Source organism: Heptranchias perlo, chromosome 1, assembly GCF_035084215.1.
Source record: "Heptranchias perlo isolate sHepPer1 chromosome 1, sHepPer1.hap1, whole genome shotgun sequence".
NCBI lineage: Eukaryota > Metazoa > Chordata > Chondrichthyes > Hexanchiformes > Hexanchidae > Heptranchias > Heptranchias perlo.
The window spans coordinates 197,173,948-197,193,279 of NC_090325.1; the positions used below are offsets into that span (position 1 = coordinate 197,173,948).

General features: G+C 46.5%; 1 protein-coding gene across 1 annotated transcript in view; it reads right to left on the minus strand.

Moving 5' to 3' along the window:
- The window catches only part of gne (glucosamine (UDP-N-acetyl)-2-epimerase/N-acetylmannosamine kinase), a 44,124-nt gene that overhangs the window by 14,890 nt on the left and 9,902 nt on the right, over positions 1-19,332 (minus strand). Inside the window, exons 4-9 of the mRNA XM_067994882.1 lie at positions 18,198-18,350; positions 16,835-17,047; positions 11,984-12,071; positions 10,227-10,437; positions 1,829-1,958; positions 1,499-1,720 (exon numbers count right to left, since the gene is read on the minus strand). Coding sequence (XP_067850983.1) covers positions 1,499-1,720; positions 1,829-1,958; positions 10,227-10,437; positions 11,984-12,071; positions 16,835-17,047; positions 18,198-18,350 — 1,017 coding nt within the window. The remainder of the gene's footprint in view (positions 1-1,498; positions 1,721-1,828; positions 1,959-10,226; positions 10,438-11,983; positions 12,072-16,834; positions 17,048-18,197; positions 18,351-19,332) is intronic.

The window sequence follows — 19,332 nt, forward strand, 5'->3', positions numbered from 1 at the left end:
GTTCTCCCACAGTGCTGTTAGGAAGGGAGTTCCAGGATTTTGACCCAGCGACGATGAAGGAACGGCGATATATTTCCAAGTCGGGATGGTGTGTGACTTGGAGGGGAACGTGCAGGTGGTGTTGTTCCCATGCGCCTGCTGCCCTTGTTCTTCTAGGTGGTAGAGGTCGCGGGTTTGGGAGGTGCTGTCGAAGAAGCCTTGGTGAGTTGCTGCAGTGCATCCTGTGGATGGTGCACACTGCAGCCACAGTGCGCCGGTGGTGAAGGGAGTGAATGTTTAGGGTGGTGGATGGGGTGCCAATCAAGCAGGCTGCTTTATCTTGGATGGTGTCGAGCTTCTTGAGTGTTGTTGGAGCTGCACTCATCCAGGCAAGTGGAGAGTATTCCATCACACTCCTGACTTGTGCCTTGTAGATGGTGGAAAGGCTTTGGGGAGTCAGGAGGTGAGTCACTCGCCGCAGAATACCCAGCCTCTGACCTGCTCTTGTAGGCACAGTATTTATATGGCTGGTCCAGTTAAGTTTCTGGTCAATGGTGACCCCCAGGATGTTGATGGTGGGGGATTCGGCGATGGTAATGCCGTTGAATGTCAAGGGGAGGTGGTTAGACTCTCTCTTGTTGGAGATGGTCATTGCCTGGCACTTATCTGGCGCGAATGTTACTTGCCACTTATCAGCCCAAGCCTGGATGTTGTCCAGGTCTTGCTGCATGCGGGCTCGGACTGCTTCATTATCTGAGGGGTTGCGAATGGAACTGAACACTGTGCAGTCATCAGCGAACATCCCCATTTCTGACCTTATGATGGAGGGAAGGTCATTGATGAAGCAGCTGAAGATGGTTGGGCCTAGGACACTGCCCTGAGGAACTCCTGCAGCAATGACCTGGGGCTGAGATGCTTGGCTTCCAACAACCACTACCATCTTCCTTTGTGCTAGGTATGACTCCAGCCACTGGAGAGTTTTCCCCCTGATTCCCATTGACTTCAATTTTACTAGGGCTCCTTGGTGCCACACTCGGTCAAATGCTGCCTTGATGTCAAGGGCAGTCACTCTCACCTCACCTCTGGAATTCAGCTCTTTTGTCCATGTTTGGACCAAGGCTGTAATGAGGTCTGGAGCCGAGTGGTCCTGGCGGAACCCAAACTGAGCATCGGTGAGCAGGTTATTGGTGAGTAAGTGCCGCTTGATAGCACTGTCGACGACACCTTCCATCACTTTGCTGATGATTGAGAGTAGACTGATGGGGCGGTAATTGGCTGGATTGGATTTGTCCTGCTTTTTGTGGACAGGACATACCTGGGCAATTTTCCACATTGTCGGGTGGATGCCAGTGTTGTAGCTGTACTGGAACAGCTTGGCTAGAGGCGCAGCTCGTTCTGGAGCACAAGTCTTCAGCACTACAGCTGGGATGTTGTCGGGGCCCATAGCCTTTGCTGTATCCAGTGCACATCAAGCTGGCTGCCCAGGTTTGGATTGTAAAAACTTGACATTATTGCTCACCTGTGCCAGTGATCACCGTTACAAAATTTTCCACTCCTTTGCCATGGCCAAACTTTTTTTCTGCCAAAGCAGCACAATTGCCATCATTGTCTACCCACACGGGCAGATGAAGAGCATCGGAGATTGGTGTCCTGAGATCCACGGAGACCCATTCCTGAATAAGTTTGGTAGAATGAAGCACGATCCCTTCCTTGGGGTTTACTCGGCCACCTGTGGAAATTCCTGAAGAGTGGATCACAAATATAATTAAGTCACAAGTTCCGAACGTACATCCCTTTCTGCCCTTCCATTGACTGATAACTCCCTACAAACCCAAACTCTTACACTTACCAGCTCCAAGAATCCTGCAGTTAAGATTCACTGACTCAGATGCAGCCTCTACACACATCCTCAGAATCAACTCAATTCTTTCATCGTACGTTTTGGGATTGGCCTGAATGTACTTCTTTACGATTTCACCCTGCAAGAAAAAGTGTAAACACTAAAAATTCTTTAAATGATCAAACTTAATTAATCACAAAAAGAAGAAAAAACTCTCTGTCTTGAATCCGCAGTTTGAAATCAGTTTTCACTGCGCAAAATGACAACAATGAATTAGTACCAAGAGCTAGACAATTGATGAGAGTTCTGTGCTTATGGTTTGGAGTTAGGGAAATCAACTGGTACCATGGGACTACCAGATAGGACAGGAAATCCCATCTTCCAGCCTCCATAAACTTCAGTTCATCCAAACCTTTGCTGCCCGTACCTTTATCCTGCACCCAGTCTCACTCACCTATCATCCCTGTCCTTGTTGATCTATATTGGCTCCAATTTAAATTTCTCATCCTTGTGTTTTAATCCCTTCATGGCCTTACCCATCCTTAGAACACAAGAACAGAAGAAATATAAGAAATAGGAGCAGGAGTAGGCCATACGGCCCCTTGAGCCTGCTCTGCCATTCAATCAGATCATGGCTGATCTTTGATCTCAACTCCACTTTCCCGCCCGATCCCCATATCCCTTGATTCCTTTAGTGTCCAAAAATCTGTCGATCTCAGTCTTGAATATACTCAACGATTGAGCATCCACAGCCCTCTGGGGTAGAGAATTCCAAAGATTCACAACCCTCTGAGTGAGGAAATTTTTCCTCAATCTCAGTCCTAAAAGTCCGATCCCTTATCCTGAGACTATGACCCCTAGTTCTAAACTCTTCAGCTAGGGGAAACAGCCTCTCAGCATCTACCCTGTCAAGCCCTCTAAAAATGTTATACGTTTCAATGAGATCATCTCTCATTCTTCTGAACTTGAGAGTATAGGCCCATTCTACTCAATCTCTCTTCATAGGACAACCCTCTCATCCCAGGAATCAATCTAGTGAACCTTCGTTGCACCCCCTCTAAAGCAAGTATATCCTTCCTTAGGTAAGGAGACCAAAACTGTACACAGTACTCCAGGTGTGGTCTCACCAGAGCTCTTTATAATTGCAGCAAGACCTCCTTACTCTTATACTCCAACCCCCTCGCAATAAAGGCCAATGTACCATTTGCCTTTCTAATTGCTAGCTGTACCTGCATGTTAACTTTCTGTGATTCGTATACAAGGACACCCAAATCCCTCTGAATACCAACATTTCTTAGTCTCTCACCTTTTAAAAAATATTCTGCTTTTCTATTCTTCCCACCAAAGTAGATAATTTCACATTTCCCCACATTATACTCCATCTGCCACCTTCTCGCCCACTCACTTAATCTGTCGATATCCCTTTGCAGCCTCCTCACAGCTTACTTTCCCACCTAGCATTGTATCGTCAGCAAACTTGGATACATTACACTCAGTCTCTTCATCTAAGTCATTAATATAGATTGTAAATAGCTGAGGCCCAAGCACTGATCCTTGTGGCACCCCACTAGTTACAGCCTGCCAACCTGAAAATGACCGATTGATTCCTACTCTCTGTGTTCGGTCTGTTAACCAATCCTCGATCCATGCCACTATATTACCCCAATCCCATGAGCCCTTACTTTGTATAACAACCTTTTATGTGGCACTTTATCGAATGCCTTTTGAAAATTCAAATATACTACATCCGCTGGTTTCCCTTTATCTACCCTGCTAGTTACATCCTCAAATTACTCTTAATAGATTTGTCAAACACGATTTCCCTTTCATAAAACCATGTTGACTCTGCCTAATCATATTATGATTTTCTAAATGCCTCGTTACTACGTCCTTAATCATAGATTCCAGCATTTTCCCTACTACTGATGTCAGGCTAACTGGCCTGTAGTTCCCTGTTTTCTCTCTCCATCCTTTCTTGAATAGCAGGGTTACATTTGCTACCTTCCAATCCACGGGGACCATTCTAGAATCTAGGGAATTCTGAAAGATCAAAACCAATGCATCCACTATCTCTGCAGCCTCTTTTAAAACCCTAGGATGTGGGCCATCAGGTCCAGGGAATTTGTTGGCTTTTAGTCCCATTAATTTCTCCAGTACTTTTTCTTTACTAATATTAATTGTTTTAAGTTCCTCACTCTCATTAGACCTTTGGTTCTCCACTATTTCTGGTATGTTTTTTGTGTCTTCTACTGTGAAGACAGATACAAAATATTTGTTTAACGTCTCTGCCATTTCCTTATTCCCCATTATAATCTCTCCTGTCTCAGCCTCTAAGGGACCCACATTTACTTTTGCTAATCTCTTCCTTTTTATATACTTGTAGAAGCTCTTACAATCCGTTTTTATATTTCTTGCTACTTTACTCTCATATTCAAATTTCTCCCTCTATCAATTTTTTTGGCCATCCTTTGCTGATTTCTAAAACCCTCCCAATCCTCAGGCTTATTACTCTTTTTGGCAACATCGTAAGCCTCTTCTTTTAATCTAATACTATCCTTAACTTCTTTATGAAAAGCAAAATATTGCAGATGCTGGAAATCTGAAATAAACACAGAAAATGCTGGAAATACTCAGCAAGTCAGGCAGCATCTGTGGAGAAAGAAACAGAGTTAACGTTTCAGGTCGATGACCTATCGTCAGAACTGGAATCATAGAAAGAATCGGAGAATCATAGAAAGGTTACAGCACGGAAGGAGGCCATTCGGCCCATCGAGTCCATGCCGGCTCTATGCAAGAGCAATCCAGCTAGTCCCACTCCCCCGCCCTATCCCCGTAGCCCTGCACATTTTTTCCTTTCAAGTACTTATCCAGTTCCCTTTGAGAGGTTGAAGTTGAAGATTTAACAGTTTTTAAGGAAGTACAGAGCCAGGGAAAGGGGGGGGGGGGCAGAGGGGGGAGGAAGAGGAGGGGAGGAAAGAACAAAAGAGAAGGTCTGTGATAGGATGGAGGCCAGGAGTGATTAAATGACAAAAGGGATGATGGTGCAAGGCACGGAGGGTGGGAATGGGACAAGAAAAGAAACAAAAGATGGGTCTGGAGCAGCTGTAAATGACAACAGCAGAACAATTCGCAGCACCTGCTGTCCGAAAAACTTGCTGGTTATGATCTGAAGTTATTGAAATCAATGTTGAGTCCAGAAGGTTGTAAAGTGCCTAAACAAAAGCTGTTCCTCGAGCTTCCGTTGAGCTTCATTGGAACAGTGTAGGAGACCGAGGACAGAGAAGGCAGAGTGGGAGTGGAATGGGGAATTAAAATGGCAAGAGACCGCGGTGCAGGTCAGGGTGACACTTGATGAATGAGCGGAGATGTTCAGCAACTTCTCATTAGCCATGGTTGGATCACTTTTCCCGTGGAGTTTTTATTCCTTAAGGGAATGTATATTCATTAAGAATTATTTTTTTAAATGTTCGCCATTGCGTATCTACCATCATATCTTTTAATCTAATTTCCCAATCTACCTTAGCCAACTCGCCCCTCATACTTATAGAATTGGCTTTGTTTAAATTTAAGACCCAAGTTTCGGACTTAATTACCTCACTCTCAAACTCAATATGAAATTCTATCATATTATGATCACTCTTCTCCAGAGGATCCTTTATTATAAGATTACTAAGTAATCCTGTCTCACTACACAATACTAGATCTAAAATAGCCTGTTCCCTAGTTGGTTCCTCGACACATTGTTCTAGAAAACTGTCTTGAATACATTCCAGGAACTCGTCCTCCAATTTGCCAATTTGATTTGCCCAGTCTATATGGAGATTAGAGTCCCCTATGATTATTGCATTACCCTGTTACATGCTCGTCTAATTTCCTGATTTATATTCTGTCCAACACTATAACTACTGTTAGGGGGCCTGTAAACTACTCCCACCAGTGTTTTCTGCCCCTTGTTATTTCTTAGCTCCACCCAGACTGATTCTACATCCTGATTTTCTGAGCTAAGATCCTTTCTCATTACTGTCTTTATCTCATCCTTTATTATCAGGGCTACACCCCACCTCCCTCCCCCACTTCCATTTTGCCTATTTTTTCTGAAAGTCAAGTACCCTGGAATATTTAATTCCCAACCTTGGTCACCCTGCAACCACGTCTCAATAATGACTACTAGATCAAACCCATTTATCTCTATTTGTGCCATTAATTCATCTATCTTGTTACGAATGCTTCATGCATTCAGATATAGCAACTTTAATTTTAACCTTTTACTTTTTGTCCCTGATGTGACCTCAGTCACTAATACCTTTGTTAAACTCTCTGCCCCTTCCTGACACACTCTGTTTGTTTTTACCCAAATCGCTACTCTGCTCTACAGCCTTGACTTTTCTCTTTAGACTGATAAATTTATCCTTACATGAACCCTCCCCCCTCTTACTAGTTTAAAGTCCTATCTACTGCCCTAGTTATTCGATTCACCAGGACACTGGTCCCAGCCCAGTTTAAGTGGAGCCCGTCCCAACGGAACAGCTCCCTCTTTCCCCAGTACTGGGCCAGTGCCCCATGAATCGAAACCCGTCTCCCACACCACTCTTTGAGCCAAGTGTTTAACCATTTAATCTGTCTGTCCCTGTGCCAATTTACCCATGGCTCAGGTAGTAATCCAGAGATTATTACCTTTGAGGTTCTGCTTTTAAATTTAGACCCCAGCTCCTCAAACTCCCTCAGCTGAACCTCATTCCTAGTTCTACCTATGTCGTTTGTTCCTACATGGACCACGACAACTGGATCCTCCCCCTCCTGCTCAGAGTTCTTTTCCAGCTGCGAGGAGATGTCCTTAACCCTGGCACCGAGCAGGCAACACAGCCTTTGGGACTCCCGGTCGAGGCTGCAGTATCTATCCCCCTGACTATACTATCCCCAACCACCACCACATTCCTTTTTGCTCCCCCCACTTGAATGGCCTCCATTACCACAGTGCCGTGGTCAGTTTGCCCATCCTCCCTGCAGTCTTTGTTCTCAACCATACAGTTAGCAAGTACCTCGTTCCTGTTGGACAAGGTCAAAGGCTGAGGCTCCTCCACCACTGCATCCTGGGACCCCATACCTGCCTGACTCGCAGTCACACCCTCCTGTCCCTGACCACAGACCGACTCTAAACTACTACCTAATCTAAGGGGTGTGATTGCCTCCTGGATCAAAGTGTCCAGGTAGCTCTCCCACTCCCTGATGTATCCCAATGTCTGCAGCTCGGACATTAGTTCGACAACTCTGAGCCGAAGTTTCTCCAGTTGCAGACACTTACTGCAGATGTGGTTGCCGGGGATCTCGCTGGTCTCCACCAACTCCCACATGCTGCAGCTACAACACACCACCTGCCCCTCCATTTGCAACCCCTCCAATAATGAAACAGTCCGAGCCCGCATGCAGCAAGACCTGGACAACATCCAGGCTTGGGCTCATAAGTGGCAAGTAACATTCGTGCCAGACAAGTGTCAGGCAATGACCATCTCCAACAAGAGAGAGTCTAACCACCTCCCCTTGACATTCAACGGCATTACCATCGCCGAATCCCCCACCATCAACATCCTGGGGGTCACCATTGACCAGAAACTTAACTGGACCAGCCATATAAATACTGTGGCTACAAGGGCAGGTCAGAGGCTGGGTATTCTGCAGCGAGTGACTCACCTCCGGACTCCCCAAAGCCTTTCCACCATCTACAAGGCACAAGTCAGGAGTGTGATGGAATACTCTCCACTTGCCTGGATGAGTGCAGCTCCAACAATACTCAAGAAGCTCGACACCATCCAGGACAAAGCAGCCCGCTTGATTGGCACCCCATCCACCACCCTAAACATTCACTCCCTTCACCACCGGCGCACAGTGGCTGCAGTGTGTACCATCCACAGGATACACTGCAGCAACTCGCCAAGGCTTCTTCGACAGCACCTCCAAAACCTGTGACCTCTACCACCTAGAAGGACAAGAGCAGCAGGCACATGGGAACAACACCACCTGCACGATCCCCTCCAAGTCACACACCATCCCGACTTGGAAATATATCGCCGTTCCTTCATCGTCGCTGGGTCAAAATCCTGGAACTCCCTTCCTAACAGCACTGTGGGAGAACCTTCACCACACGGACTGCAGCGGTTCAAGAAGGCGGCTCACCACCACCTTCTCAAGGGCAATTAGGGATGGGCAATAAATGCCGGCCTCACCAGCGACACCCACATCCCATGAACGAATAAAAAAAACACCACCTGCCCTGCCATCCTTATCTAACCTTGTTTTATTTATTTACTTAATTACAGTTTTTATGTAATTAATTCACTTGATTTAATTTTAGTTCTTTTTTAAACTAATTAATTGATTTGGTTTAAGTTGTTAATTTAATAAAGTATTACCAAGCTATAGATTCCTAGTTTAACTCACTCCCCTAGCTTAGAGAGCAAGAAAATGTATTATTCACCAACCAGTCACCAGCCTGCAGTCATCTGATGCCACTCTTTCAAATTTCTGCCTGTGACTGGTCCCTCTCCTTTATATCCCGGCCCTGCTCTCGATCACTCCTCCCTCTCGGTCACTGGTCTCTCTCCTTTATATCCCTGCTCTGCTCCCGGTCACTGGTCCCTCTCCTTTATATCCCTGCTCTGCTCCCGGTCACTGGTCCCTCTCCTTTATATCCCCGCCCTGCTCTCAGTCACTGGTCCCTCTCCTTTATATCCCTGCTCTGCTCTGCTCCCGGTCACTCCTCCCTCTCCTTTATATCCCCGCCCTGCTCTCGGTCACTCCTCCCTCTCCTTTATATCCCCCACTCTGCTCTCGGTCACTGGTCCCTCTCCTTTATATCCCCGCCCTGCTCTCGGTCACTCCTCCCTCTCCTTTATATCCCCCACTCTGCTCTCGGTCACTGCTCCCTCTCCTTTATATCCCCCACTCTGCTCTCGGTCACTGGTCCCTCTCCTTTATATCCCCGCCCTGCTCTCGGTCACTGGTCTCTCTCCTTTATATCCCCGCCCTGCTCTCGGTCACTGGTCCCTCTCCTTCATATCCCCGCCCTGCTCTCGGTCACTGGTCTCTCTCCTTTATATCCCCGCCCTGCTCTCGGTCACTGGTCTCTCTCCTTTATATCCCCGCCCTGCTCTCGGTCACTGCTCCCTCTCCTTTATATCCCCCACTCTGCTCTCGGTCACTGGTCCCTCTCCTTTATATCCCCGCCCTGCTCTCGGTCACTGGTCTCTCTCCTTTATATCCCCGCCCTGCTCTCGGTCACTGGTCTCTCTCCTTTATATCCCCGCCCTGCTCTCGGTCACTCCTCCCTCTCCTTTATATCCCCCACTCTGCTCTCGGTCACTGGTCTCTCTCCTTTATATCCCCGCCCTGCTCTCGGTCACTGGTCTCTCTCCTTTATATCCCCGCCCTGCTCTCGGTCACTCCTCCCTCTCCTTTATATCCCCCACTCTGCTCTCGGTCACTGGTCCCTCTCCTTTATATCCCCGCCCTGCCCTCGGTCACTGGTCTTTCTCCTTTATATCCCCCACTCTGCTCTCGGTCACTGGTCCCTCTCCTTTATATCCCCGCCCTGCTCTCGGTCACTGGTCCTGCTCCTTTATATCCCCCACTCTGCTCTCGGTCACTGCTCCCTCTCCTTTATATCCCCGCCCTGCTCTCGGTCACTGCTCCCTCTCCTTTATATCCCCGCCCTGCTCTCGGTCACTGCTCCCTCTCCTTTATATCCCCGCTCTGCTCTCGGTCACTGCTCCCTCTCCTTTATATCCCTGCCCTGCTCTCAGTCACTGCTCCCTCTCCTTTATATCCCCGCCCTGCTCTCAGTCACTGCTCCCTCTCCTTTATATCCCCGCCCTGCTCTCGGTCACTGGTCCCGCTCCTTCTGCTCTCAGGCCTCTGCTTCCGTTCCTTTTATCCCCAATAACCACTAAAAACACTAACCAATGAACTAAATACTTTCCGACTTACCCTGGGCACTCCTCCTGGCCTTGTTTTAATTCCTCGTGCAGCTCCCTTTATGCTCCATGTCTCTAGTTCTTTGCTTTAATTCACTTAGCACCTCCTAAGTGCACCTAATTCTCACACTCACCAAATTCCTGGTTGAAAGTCCTCGCTCTTTTAGCAATTCACTTTGTTCACTCTATCTGTCTTTTCCAACCTCTGTGCTCAATCTTTTTCTTTGGCTTGGCATCCATTTATTTCTGATTGTCCCTCTGTGAAGCGCTTTGTGAGGCTTTTCTACATTAAAGGTGCTATATAAATGCAGGTAGTGGCTGTAGTTGCTGTTGTACCGAGGTCACAAACAAACATGCAGATGGACAAGTAGATTTCTGAAGCACGGGGGATTCAGAACATAAAACACTCACTGCACCAAGTGAAAGTGAAGGATTGTTACCTTCATACTGACGATAGCCACTCGCAGATTGGTCCCCCCTAAATCAACAGCTAAAGCACTCTGTGTTTCCAGAATATAGTCAATGTCTTGGGAGATGCACTCTTTCACTGGCGGGAAACAAAACTTCTTCTGCAAAGGCTCGTTCATGTCTATCAACTTCAGGAACTTCAATATCCGTGGAACTGCATTTCCATCACCATAGATCTTAGAGCTTGAAATGGAAAGACGGTAATTATTATGATTTGTCCAAGATTGTTTCACAAGATAGATACAGAAGAGGGAGACAATTTAGCCCATCTCAGCTCATCCATCTAGGATCGAAGACCTACAATTCCCCTCCCCCGATCATGTCATCTAACTAACTCTGGTCGGAGTCTAAGGTTTTTTCTTCCACTACTGTACTCAGAAGACAATTCCAAGTGTTGGCCATTCGTTGTGTAAAGAGGTTCTTCCCGACGCCTGTCCTAAACTTTCCTTTCAATAGTTTTAGACTTGTTCTAGTAACCAGGCATACCATGAACTAGTGCTGTGGATTAACCTAGTGATACTGTTTAATACCTAAACACTTCTATAAGATCGTGCCCCAGTCTCCTTCCAAGGTTAAAGATCCGCCATGCATCCAATCTCCAATCTTTGCTCACAACTCAACCTATCCAATACCATGGATTCATCTCATGGACCTTCCCTGCACTGCCTTCAGGGTTTGAATGTTTCCTTTATGTCTTGGTGACTGCTGGGCAGGCCGAGGGCCGGGCGCCGGGCAGGCCGAGGGCCGGGCAGGGCATTGTGCAGCTTTAATACAACATCCTCCTATTGATAGGCAACTGATCTAGCAGTATAATTTATAATTTATCATTCTGTTTGCTTTGCTTATTGCTGCGATTTAACACGGTAACTATAATAAGGTTAAAATGTAGTGATTTTCAGGGCGGTGGGGGGTGTGGGAAGAGGAAGAACTCCCAGATAATGAACTTAAAGTGTAAACTGGTTCATCAAAGAGCACTGAAACCCCATCAAGTTATTACAGGAAGTGGAACTGATCCCCCGTGGCATTAGGCCCAAAACTGCGAGGCCCGTGTGTCAGGGCAGAGCCTCACTGAATGTAAATCGGGATGTGGAGATGCCGGTGATGGACTATAGTCCAACAGTTTTATTTGAAAATCACAAGCTTTCGGAGATTATCTCCTTCGTCAGGTGAGTGAGTGAAAGGTTCTCAAATCGCATATCTTATATTAGGCTGGGACACGATCACACCAATCAAAGGTGCCGTTGGTGTTCAGACAGATTAGCCACGGAAAACAGTAGGTCCCAGTATACTGAATACACAATGGGTCAGATTACACAGACTGTGTATTCAGTATACTGGGACCTACTGTTTTCCGTGGCTAATCTGTCTGAACACCAACGGCACCTTTGATTGGTGTGATCGTGTCCCAGCCTAATATAAGATATGCGATTTGAGAACCTTTCACTCACTCACCTGACGAAGGAGATAATCTCCGAAAGCTTGTGATTTTCAAATAAAACTGTTGGACTATAACCTGGTGTTGTAAGATTCCTCACATTTGTAAATCGGGGACAGTTTTAGAACAGAAGTCTCTGATTCAGGCTTTCTGTCAGTAAGGCTGCACGTCAGCAGCAGAGCCCGAAGATTTGGTCCTCCATCGAGCAGAGGACATCTCGCCCCACTGTTTTATTTTGGGCATCGTCCAGAGTACGGGCTGAGGTACAATATCAAGTTGAAAAGTGAAACATACCAAGGGTATAGCTTGCCAAACTGGAGCTGCAGGGCGTGCAGTATTTTATTCTGGCTGTCAGCATTCCGCACATGGAGAACATTTTCACCTGAGGCAGTTAAAGAACAGGAACAAAAATCAGCCCTTGTTACACAAAGAAAACCACTACCTAGAATGTATAGCACAGAAACAGGCCATTTGGCCCAACTGGTCTGTGCCGGTGTTTATGCTCCACACGAGCCTCCTCCCTCCCTGCTTCATCTCACCCTATCAGCATATCCTTCTATTCCTTTCTCCCTCATGTGTTTATCGAGCTTCCCCTTAAATGCATCTACACTATTCACCTCAACCACTCCTTGTGGGAGCGAGTTCCACATTCTCATCACTCTCTGGGTAAAGACGTTTCTCCTGAATTCCCTATTGGATTTATTAGTGACTATCTTATATTTATGGCCCCAAGTTCTGGTCTACCCTATCAGACCCCTTCATAATCTTAAAGACCTCAATCAGGTCTTCTCTTTTCTTGATAAAAGACATACCTATCTTTCCTGATAGATATATCTTCTCAGTTCTGGTATCATCTTAGTAAATCCTTTTTGCACCTTCTCCAGTGCCTCTATATCTTTTTTATAATATGGAGACCAGAGCTGTGCACAATGCTCCAAGTGTGTTCTAATCAAGGTTCTATGCAAGCTTTTCAATTCTATCCCTCTAGAAATGAACCCCAGTGCTTTGTCTGCTTTTTTTATTAACCTGCGTTGCTACTTTTAGTGATTTGTGTACCTGTACCCCCAGATCCCTCTGCTCCTCTATCCCCATTTAGACTCTTATTTTCCAAGCAGTGTGTGGCCTCCTTACTCTTCCTACCAAAATGCATCACCTCACACTGATCTATACTGAAATTTATTTGCCAATTACACGCCCATTTTGCAAGTTTATTAATGTCTTCCTGTATTTTGTCGCAATTTATCAATTGTATTAAAATTCTGAACACTATGAGACACCGTATTAGTTTGTTTGCACTGTTGTGTAAAACAATCAGGAATCAGAATTTTAGATTGAAATGATTAATGCCACTTCTCTCCAATTGTTAAAGAAAAAAAATAACTTGTATTTAGATTATTCCTCATCATGTTCTCAAACATCCAAAGTATCTTTGTAACCAATTAATCACTTTTGAAGTGAAATGCCTGCTGTTAGAAAGGTGAATGTGGCAATTAATTGCACACAGCAAGATCCCACAAACAGGAAAAAAGGTGAATGACCAGTTACTCTGTTTTGGATGGTGTTGGTTGAGAAAATGAGCCATTATTCTTCCAACAGTGCCATGGGATTTGTAATGTGCACCTGAACAGAACCTCAATTTAACATCTTATCCAATGCAACACCCCCTCATTACTACACTAAAGTGTCAGTCCTAGAGAGGGGCTAGAACCTCTGGCTCAGAGATAAGACCACTGGGCCAAGCTGATAGTTAATGGGATAATACAGCGCTGTTTTAGAATGAGCCCTTTGCTGTCAAAAGGTTAAACCCACCAGTAAAATGATAAATATTTTCCAATAGCAGAAGGCGTCTTCCTTCGAGAGGCAGATCGCAGGACATTGGAGCTCAGCAAGAACCAACAAGAGGAGCACCATCGCGTAATGTGAAACTCTGCCCACTGCATTAACATCGGACGGGAACGGGGGAAGGGGAGGAGGAGGGGGGAGGGGGACGGAGGAGGAGGGAGGGGGACGGAGGGGGACGGAGGAGGAGGGAGGGGGACGGAGGAGGAGGGAGGGGGACGGAGGAGGAGGGAGGGGGACGGAGGAGGAGGGAGGGGGACGGAGGAGGAGGGAGGGGGACGGAGGAGGAGGGAGGGGGACGGAGGAGGAGGGAGGGGGACGGAGGAGGAGGGAGGGGGACGGAGGAGGAGGGAGGGGGACGGAGGAGGAGGGAGGGGGACGGAGGAGGAGGGAGGGGGACGGAGGAGGAGGGAGGGGGACGGAGGAGGAGGGAGGGGGACGGAGGAGGAGGGAGGGGGACGGAGGAGGAGGGAGGGGGACGGAGGAGGAGGGAGGGGGACGGAGGAGGAGGGAGGGGGACGGAGGAGGAGGGAGGGGGACGGAGGAGGAGGGAGGGGGACGGAGGAGGGAGGGGGAGGGAAGAGGAAGAGGGACGAGGAGGAAGGGGGACGAGGAGGAAGGGGGACGAGGAGGAAGGGGGACGAGGAGGAAGGGGGACGAGGAGGAAGGGGGACGAGGAGGAAGGGGGACGAGGAGGAAGGGGGACGAGGAGGAAGGGGGACGGAGGAGGAGGAGGAAGGGGGACGGAAGAGGAGGAGGAGGAGGAGGAAGGGGGATGGAAGAGGAGGAGGAGGAAGGGGGACGGAAGAGGAGGAGGAGGAGGAGGAGGAAGGGGAAGAGGGACGGAAGAGGAGGAGGAGGAGGAGGAGGAGGAGGAGGAAGGGGAAGAGGGACGGAAGAGGAGGCGCAGTCATCACCAGAGGCGGAAGACCAGGAGGAATGAGAGGAAGCAGCAGAAGGGCCTGGACACTAGACAGGAAGCCCTGGTCTCACTGATCTCACTCAGCTTCTCTCTGACAGAACCATAAACCTACTCAATTGGGAGTCATTCTGGAAAAAGTTTTACACTAGGTCGTAGAACAAATTAATCACCAAATTATTCATCTGGATCAGACACCTCTGTGGGTGCATTCATTCAATACGTCTGTCATTTTTTGCAGAATTGTCACTGCTGTCTTCCCTTGATGCAGGTGCTCTGCTCTGAAAGCAGTGGGTATTCTTTGGTGGAAAAGGTAGATTTTATGACATCTTCAAACTCATCTTTCCCCTCAAGGATCCTCAAGATCTGCAAATATTGTTACACCTACTTTGTTAGAGCACAGAACTGATTTTCCTTTCTTTGGTGAATTTTGCATTTAATCCCCCCGGTATCTGTCTTATTTTAAGCAACGGCATAGAGTCAGCTCCAAATAAAACTCCAGTAGCTGACACAATCTCAGGGGGTCAATCTATTGCAGTCAGGCCCTGCACTTCTCCACTAACTGGGCGTAAGTGCTAAATCTGGGCGAGGCTTTCCTCAAGGTGTTAACTTTACAGGTACATTGAACAGACTTTAACTTACTGTCTGCAGCTAGAAGTCTAAACTAATGCGTCCGGGGCATTCCTTACCAGTCCTGTCAGTAAACAATGATGGAATCAAGTGTTGAGGTCATTTCTCACTACTAGCTTTGCTCTTATACACTTGAAAATGGGCAAAGAAATAAAAATCATGGATCAGTATTTATAAAATTACTTTAGCAACCAAAATTTTTGATGCATAAAAAAGGCTTAGCCCTCTCTTTGCAAAGACTTGCTTACGTCACAGCGGAGCCGCTGCTGTGCACAATATTGCGGGTCAGCTTGACTTAATTGTTGGCACTCTGGCCTGAGACAGAAAATTATGGGTTCATGACTCACTGCAGGATTTGAGCACATAATCCAGGCTGACACTTCAGTGCAGTGCTGAGGGAGCGCTGTGTTATCAAAAGTGCTGCCTTTTGGACAAAACACTAAATCCATCTGCCTGTTCAGAAGGATGTTAAAAATCCCGTGGCAGGGAATTCTCCTGATGTCCCAGTCAACATTTCTCCCCCAACCAACACAACAAAAATAAAACAACAACTTTCATTTATATAGCGCTTTAACATAATAAAACAAACCGAGGCGTTCACAGGAGCGATTATAATTTGACACCAAGCCTCATAAGGAGATATTAGGACAGGTGACCAAAAGTTTGCTCAAAGAGGTAGGTTTTAAAGAGCGACTTAAAGGAGGAGAGAGAGGTAGAGAGGCGGAGAGGTTTAGGGAGGGAATTCCAGAGCTTAGGGCCTAGGCAGCTGAAGGCACGGCCACCAATGGTGGAGCGATTAAAATTGGGGATGCGCAAGAGGCAAGAATTGGAGGAGCGCAGAGATCTCGGAGGGTTGTTGGGCTGGAGGAGGTTACAGAGATAGGGAGGGGCGAGGCCATGGAGGGATTGGAAAACAAGGATGAGAATTTTAAAATCGAGGCGTTTCTGGACCGGGAGCCAATGTAGGTCAGCGAGCACAGGGGTGATGGGTGAACAGGACTTGGTGCGAGTTAGGGTATGGGTAGCAGAGTTTTGGATGAGCTTAAGTTTATGGAGGGTGGAAGGTGGGAGGCTGGATGAGGGTTTCAGCAGCAGATGAGCTGAGGCAGGTGCGGAGACGGGCGATGTTACAGAGGTGGAAGTAGGCGGTCTTGGTGATGGAGCAGATGTGTGGACGGAAGTTCATCTCAGGGTCAAATAGGACGTCAAGATCTTGAAAAAAAATACATTTGGAAAATTAAAATTCTTTAGGGGAAATGGTAGAACAGGGAATTATTCACTTCCACCTCTGGGAGCAAAATTTGAATCCAACCCAACTGGATGAACGTTTCTCTGTTCTATTTTGAGTAGACTCAACCCAATTTGTAGTGGCTGAAGCTGCCTGGTCTGGAAATGGGAAATGTCACACTAGTGTAGAACAGGGCTGAGCAGAGAGAGCTTGACCGTGCATTTGTCTGTGTTATACCTGATTTGCCAGTGATTGACACTGACCACAAATATCTGAAACGGCAACTTGGCTCTGATGGCAGCACTTTGGTTTGAGTCAGAAGGCCGAGGGTCAAAGCCCCATTCCAGGGTGTGAGCACAATGTCGGTGCTGGATGAGAAGTTAAACCAAGGCCCCGCCTGTCTGCTCTGTGCAATGAGGTGCAATCTACATGCAAAGGTCCTTCAATGAGCACAAACATTCACCAATTTAAAACTAAAATAAAATGTCCAACATCTTGTTGTGCTCTGGGTTGCTCTGGGCCAGTTTACCTGTTTCTCTTCCGGTTTGGCGTGTCCCCAGGTTGATAACAGGTGTTCCAAACGCACCTGCTTCTCGCACCCCACAGCTACTGTTACCAATCATTAACCCTGCATGTGCGACCATCTGGATAAACTGTTCGAAGGGAATATGCTTCACTGCCCGGAAATTTGGATTTTGTTCAATCCCTTTCTTTCTCATCACTCGCACCATTTCTTTACTTCCTGCAAGTGTAAAGCAAAATTGATACATCACAAAAAGCCAATAGGTAAAACATAAATAAAAATACATTTACAGTAGACAGCCAGCTGTCAAATTTACAGATTGTGATCTTATGGCACGTTTACTGAAAGTAAAGTTAGTAATTCATTGAAAGTTAAAAGTTAATTATTCGCAGATGCTTGTTAGTTTTAAAATGAACACGTATCTTATGAAAAGATATAAAAATAAAATTCAGTTTTAGAGACGACCAATTCAAGGACAGAGCTTTCATGCTCCAAAATAAACTAAAGCCCGAGTTTAAATCAGTATTCAAAAAAATCTGCATGTATGGAAGTCATTCAGCATTCCAGACACATGGATAAACACGTAAACTGTATGTTTACAGTTCTAATGTTCAAATCTTTTGGGGTGGGGGGAGAAATGTATTGAAGTTGGAAGAATAAGTTGAATTACTTGTTCCCCAAATCCCTCCACTCCACTCACAGACCATTCCCTCACCTACCTTGCCCCTTCCCTCTGGAATTCTTTCCCTCAGCATCTCTGCCTTGTCACCTCCCTCCTTTGAGCAATTTTCTCGAGACCCTCCTCTTTTGTGTTTTTGCCCCTCTGGATCCTCTTCCTTTGCCCCCCTCACCAATCATTATCCACTGCCCTGAAAAGTGCACAGTGATGTGTCAGTATGTAACGTACAGATCTGTAAGTTGTTGGTGCTGAATACAATGACTGATATTAAAGGGTTAACCAAAATTCTTAAGTATTTCAAAAGAGGGGCTCAACTTTGCTTTTAAGTTTTTTTTAAATAGATCCATTCTTCATGGTGAATGTGTGGGACAGACCGCCCAGGCATGCAGTGGAAGCAGAGGGATTGTTCTAAAACTGTAAGCGCGGGCGGACGGGGGGGTCGGCGCGGGCGGACGGGGGGGTCGGCGCGGGCGGACGGGGGGTCGGCGCGGGCGGAGCCTGCAACGCTGGGTCTAAAGTTGCTTGGTATACTCCAGCTCTGGGTGGAGGCTGGGAGCGTGTTTTAATCTAATCTTTTAAACTTCATTTCGAACTGTTAGTTCCCAAATCAAGGGTTCATTGGTGGATTCTGCTCAATAATTCCCAGCACAACAGCTGCCAAGTTTTGAATCACAGACACACTCTGCCCACCTGCATCAATGTTGGGAAACAGAATCAATGTGCGTTTGCTGAATGTTATCAGAGCATCGAGTGTAAGCTCGAACATCTTAATGGAATGTTTAATGTTGGTGGTAACTGGGTGCTGCAGGGCCACAATGTATTCTCGAGGCTTCACATCTTCACCTACAAAAACAGAGCAAATTCATTTTCAGCTGCAACAAAATTCATGTCAGGAGAAGTACAGATGCAATACTGGTAATTGTGTTTGTAAGTTTTGCACAGCAAGGAAGTAAGAGACTGGATATTACCAGTCCAAGCATCTCTTATTAGGATAGCATCAGTCTAAAATATTTTCTAAACCATTAAATTTGTAAAATAGTGAGAATACTGTTGCCCATTTAAATCTATAAAACAGCTTGACATTAATTTTAACATCACATTAGCATATGATGCATGAGTAACATAACCTACTCTCTCGGTGGTGAAATCTATCAGGAGTGGATACTATTGATGACCTATATAGCCCAGGGACAGAGGTTAACTGGTGCCCGGCTGGATCAGTTAACTCAACGCAGACTGAGAATCTAATTGGTGATTTTCCAGGTCTAGAAGTGTCACTGATATTGTCACTTCTAAGTCTTTTCCATTGCTCTGTTCACATTACTGTTTTTCTTTTGTTTGTAGAAATTGGTCGGGGATTCATATGTAACCTTTGATTTGATCAACTGACAGAATTTTAACAGTAAGTGTGATCAGATGTGTTATTATCCTCCCCCATACAAAACTATAACAGGTGTTTACTGAATTCTCTAAACCCAACTCTTAGAGGCACAGAGGGAACGGGAACGCCAGCTCATATTCAAATCCAAATTCACCAAGATGACGATTTCTAAAATGGAAGAAATCCCAGCACAGAAGAGGTAAGACCACGGAGCAGCTAGGTCCAAACAATAATACTTAGCGAAGGTAAGATCTCATGGTTTTGGGTAGGATGGGGAGTGTATATATTGTGACACACAAGGCATCACAACTGTGTGGGACAGGCTGGATGGACCAGAGGGTCTTTTTCCATCCGTCATTGTTCGTATGCCCAAGGCAATAGTTAGGTCACATTGTGTGTAGTTTTGGGCACCCCGGGTAGCGTAGATTCATCAGGATGAAAAAT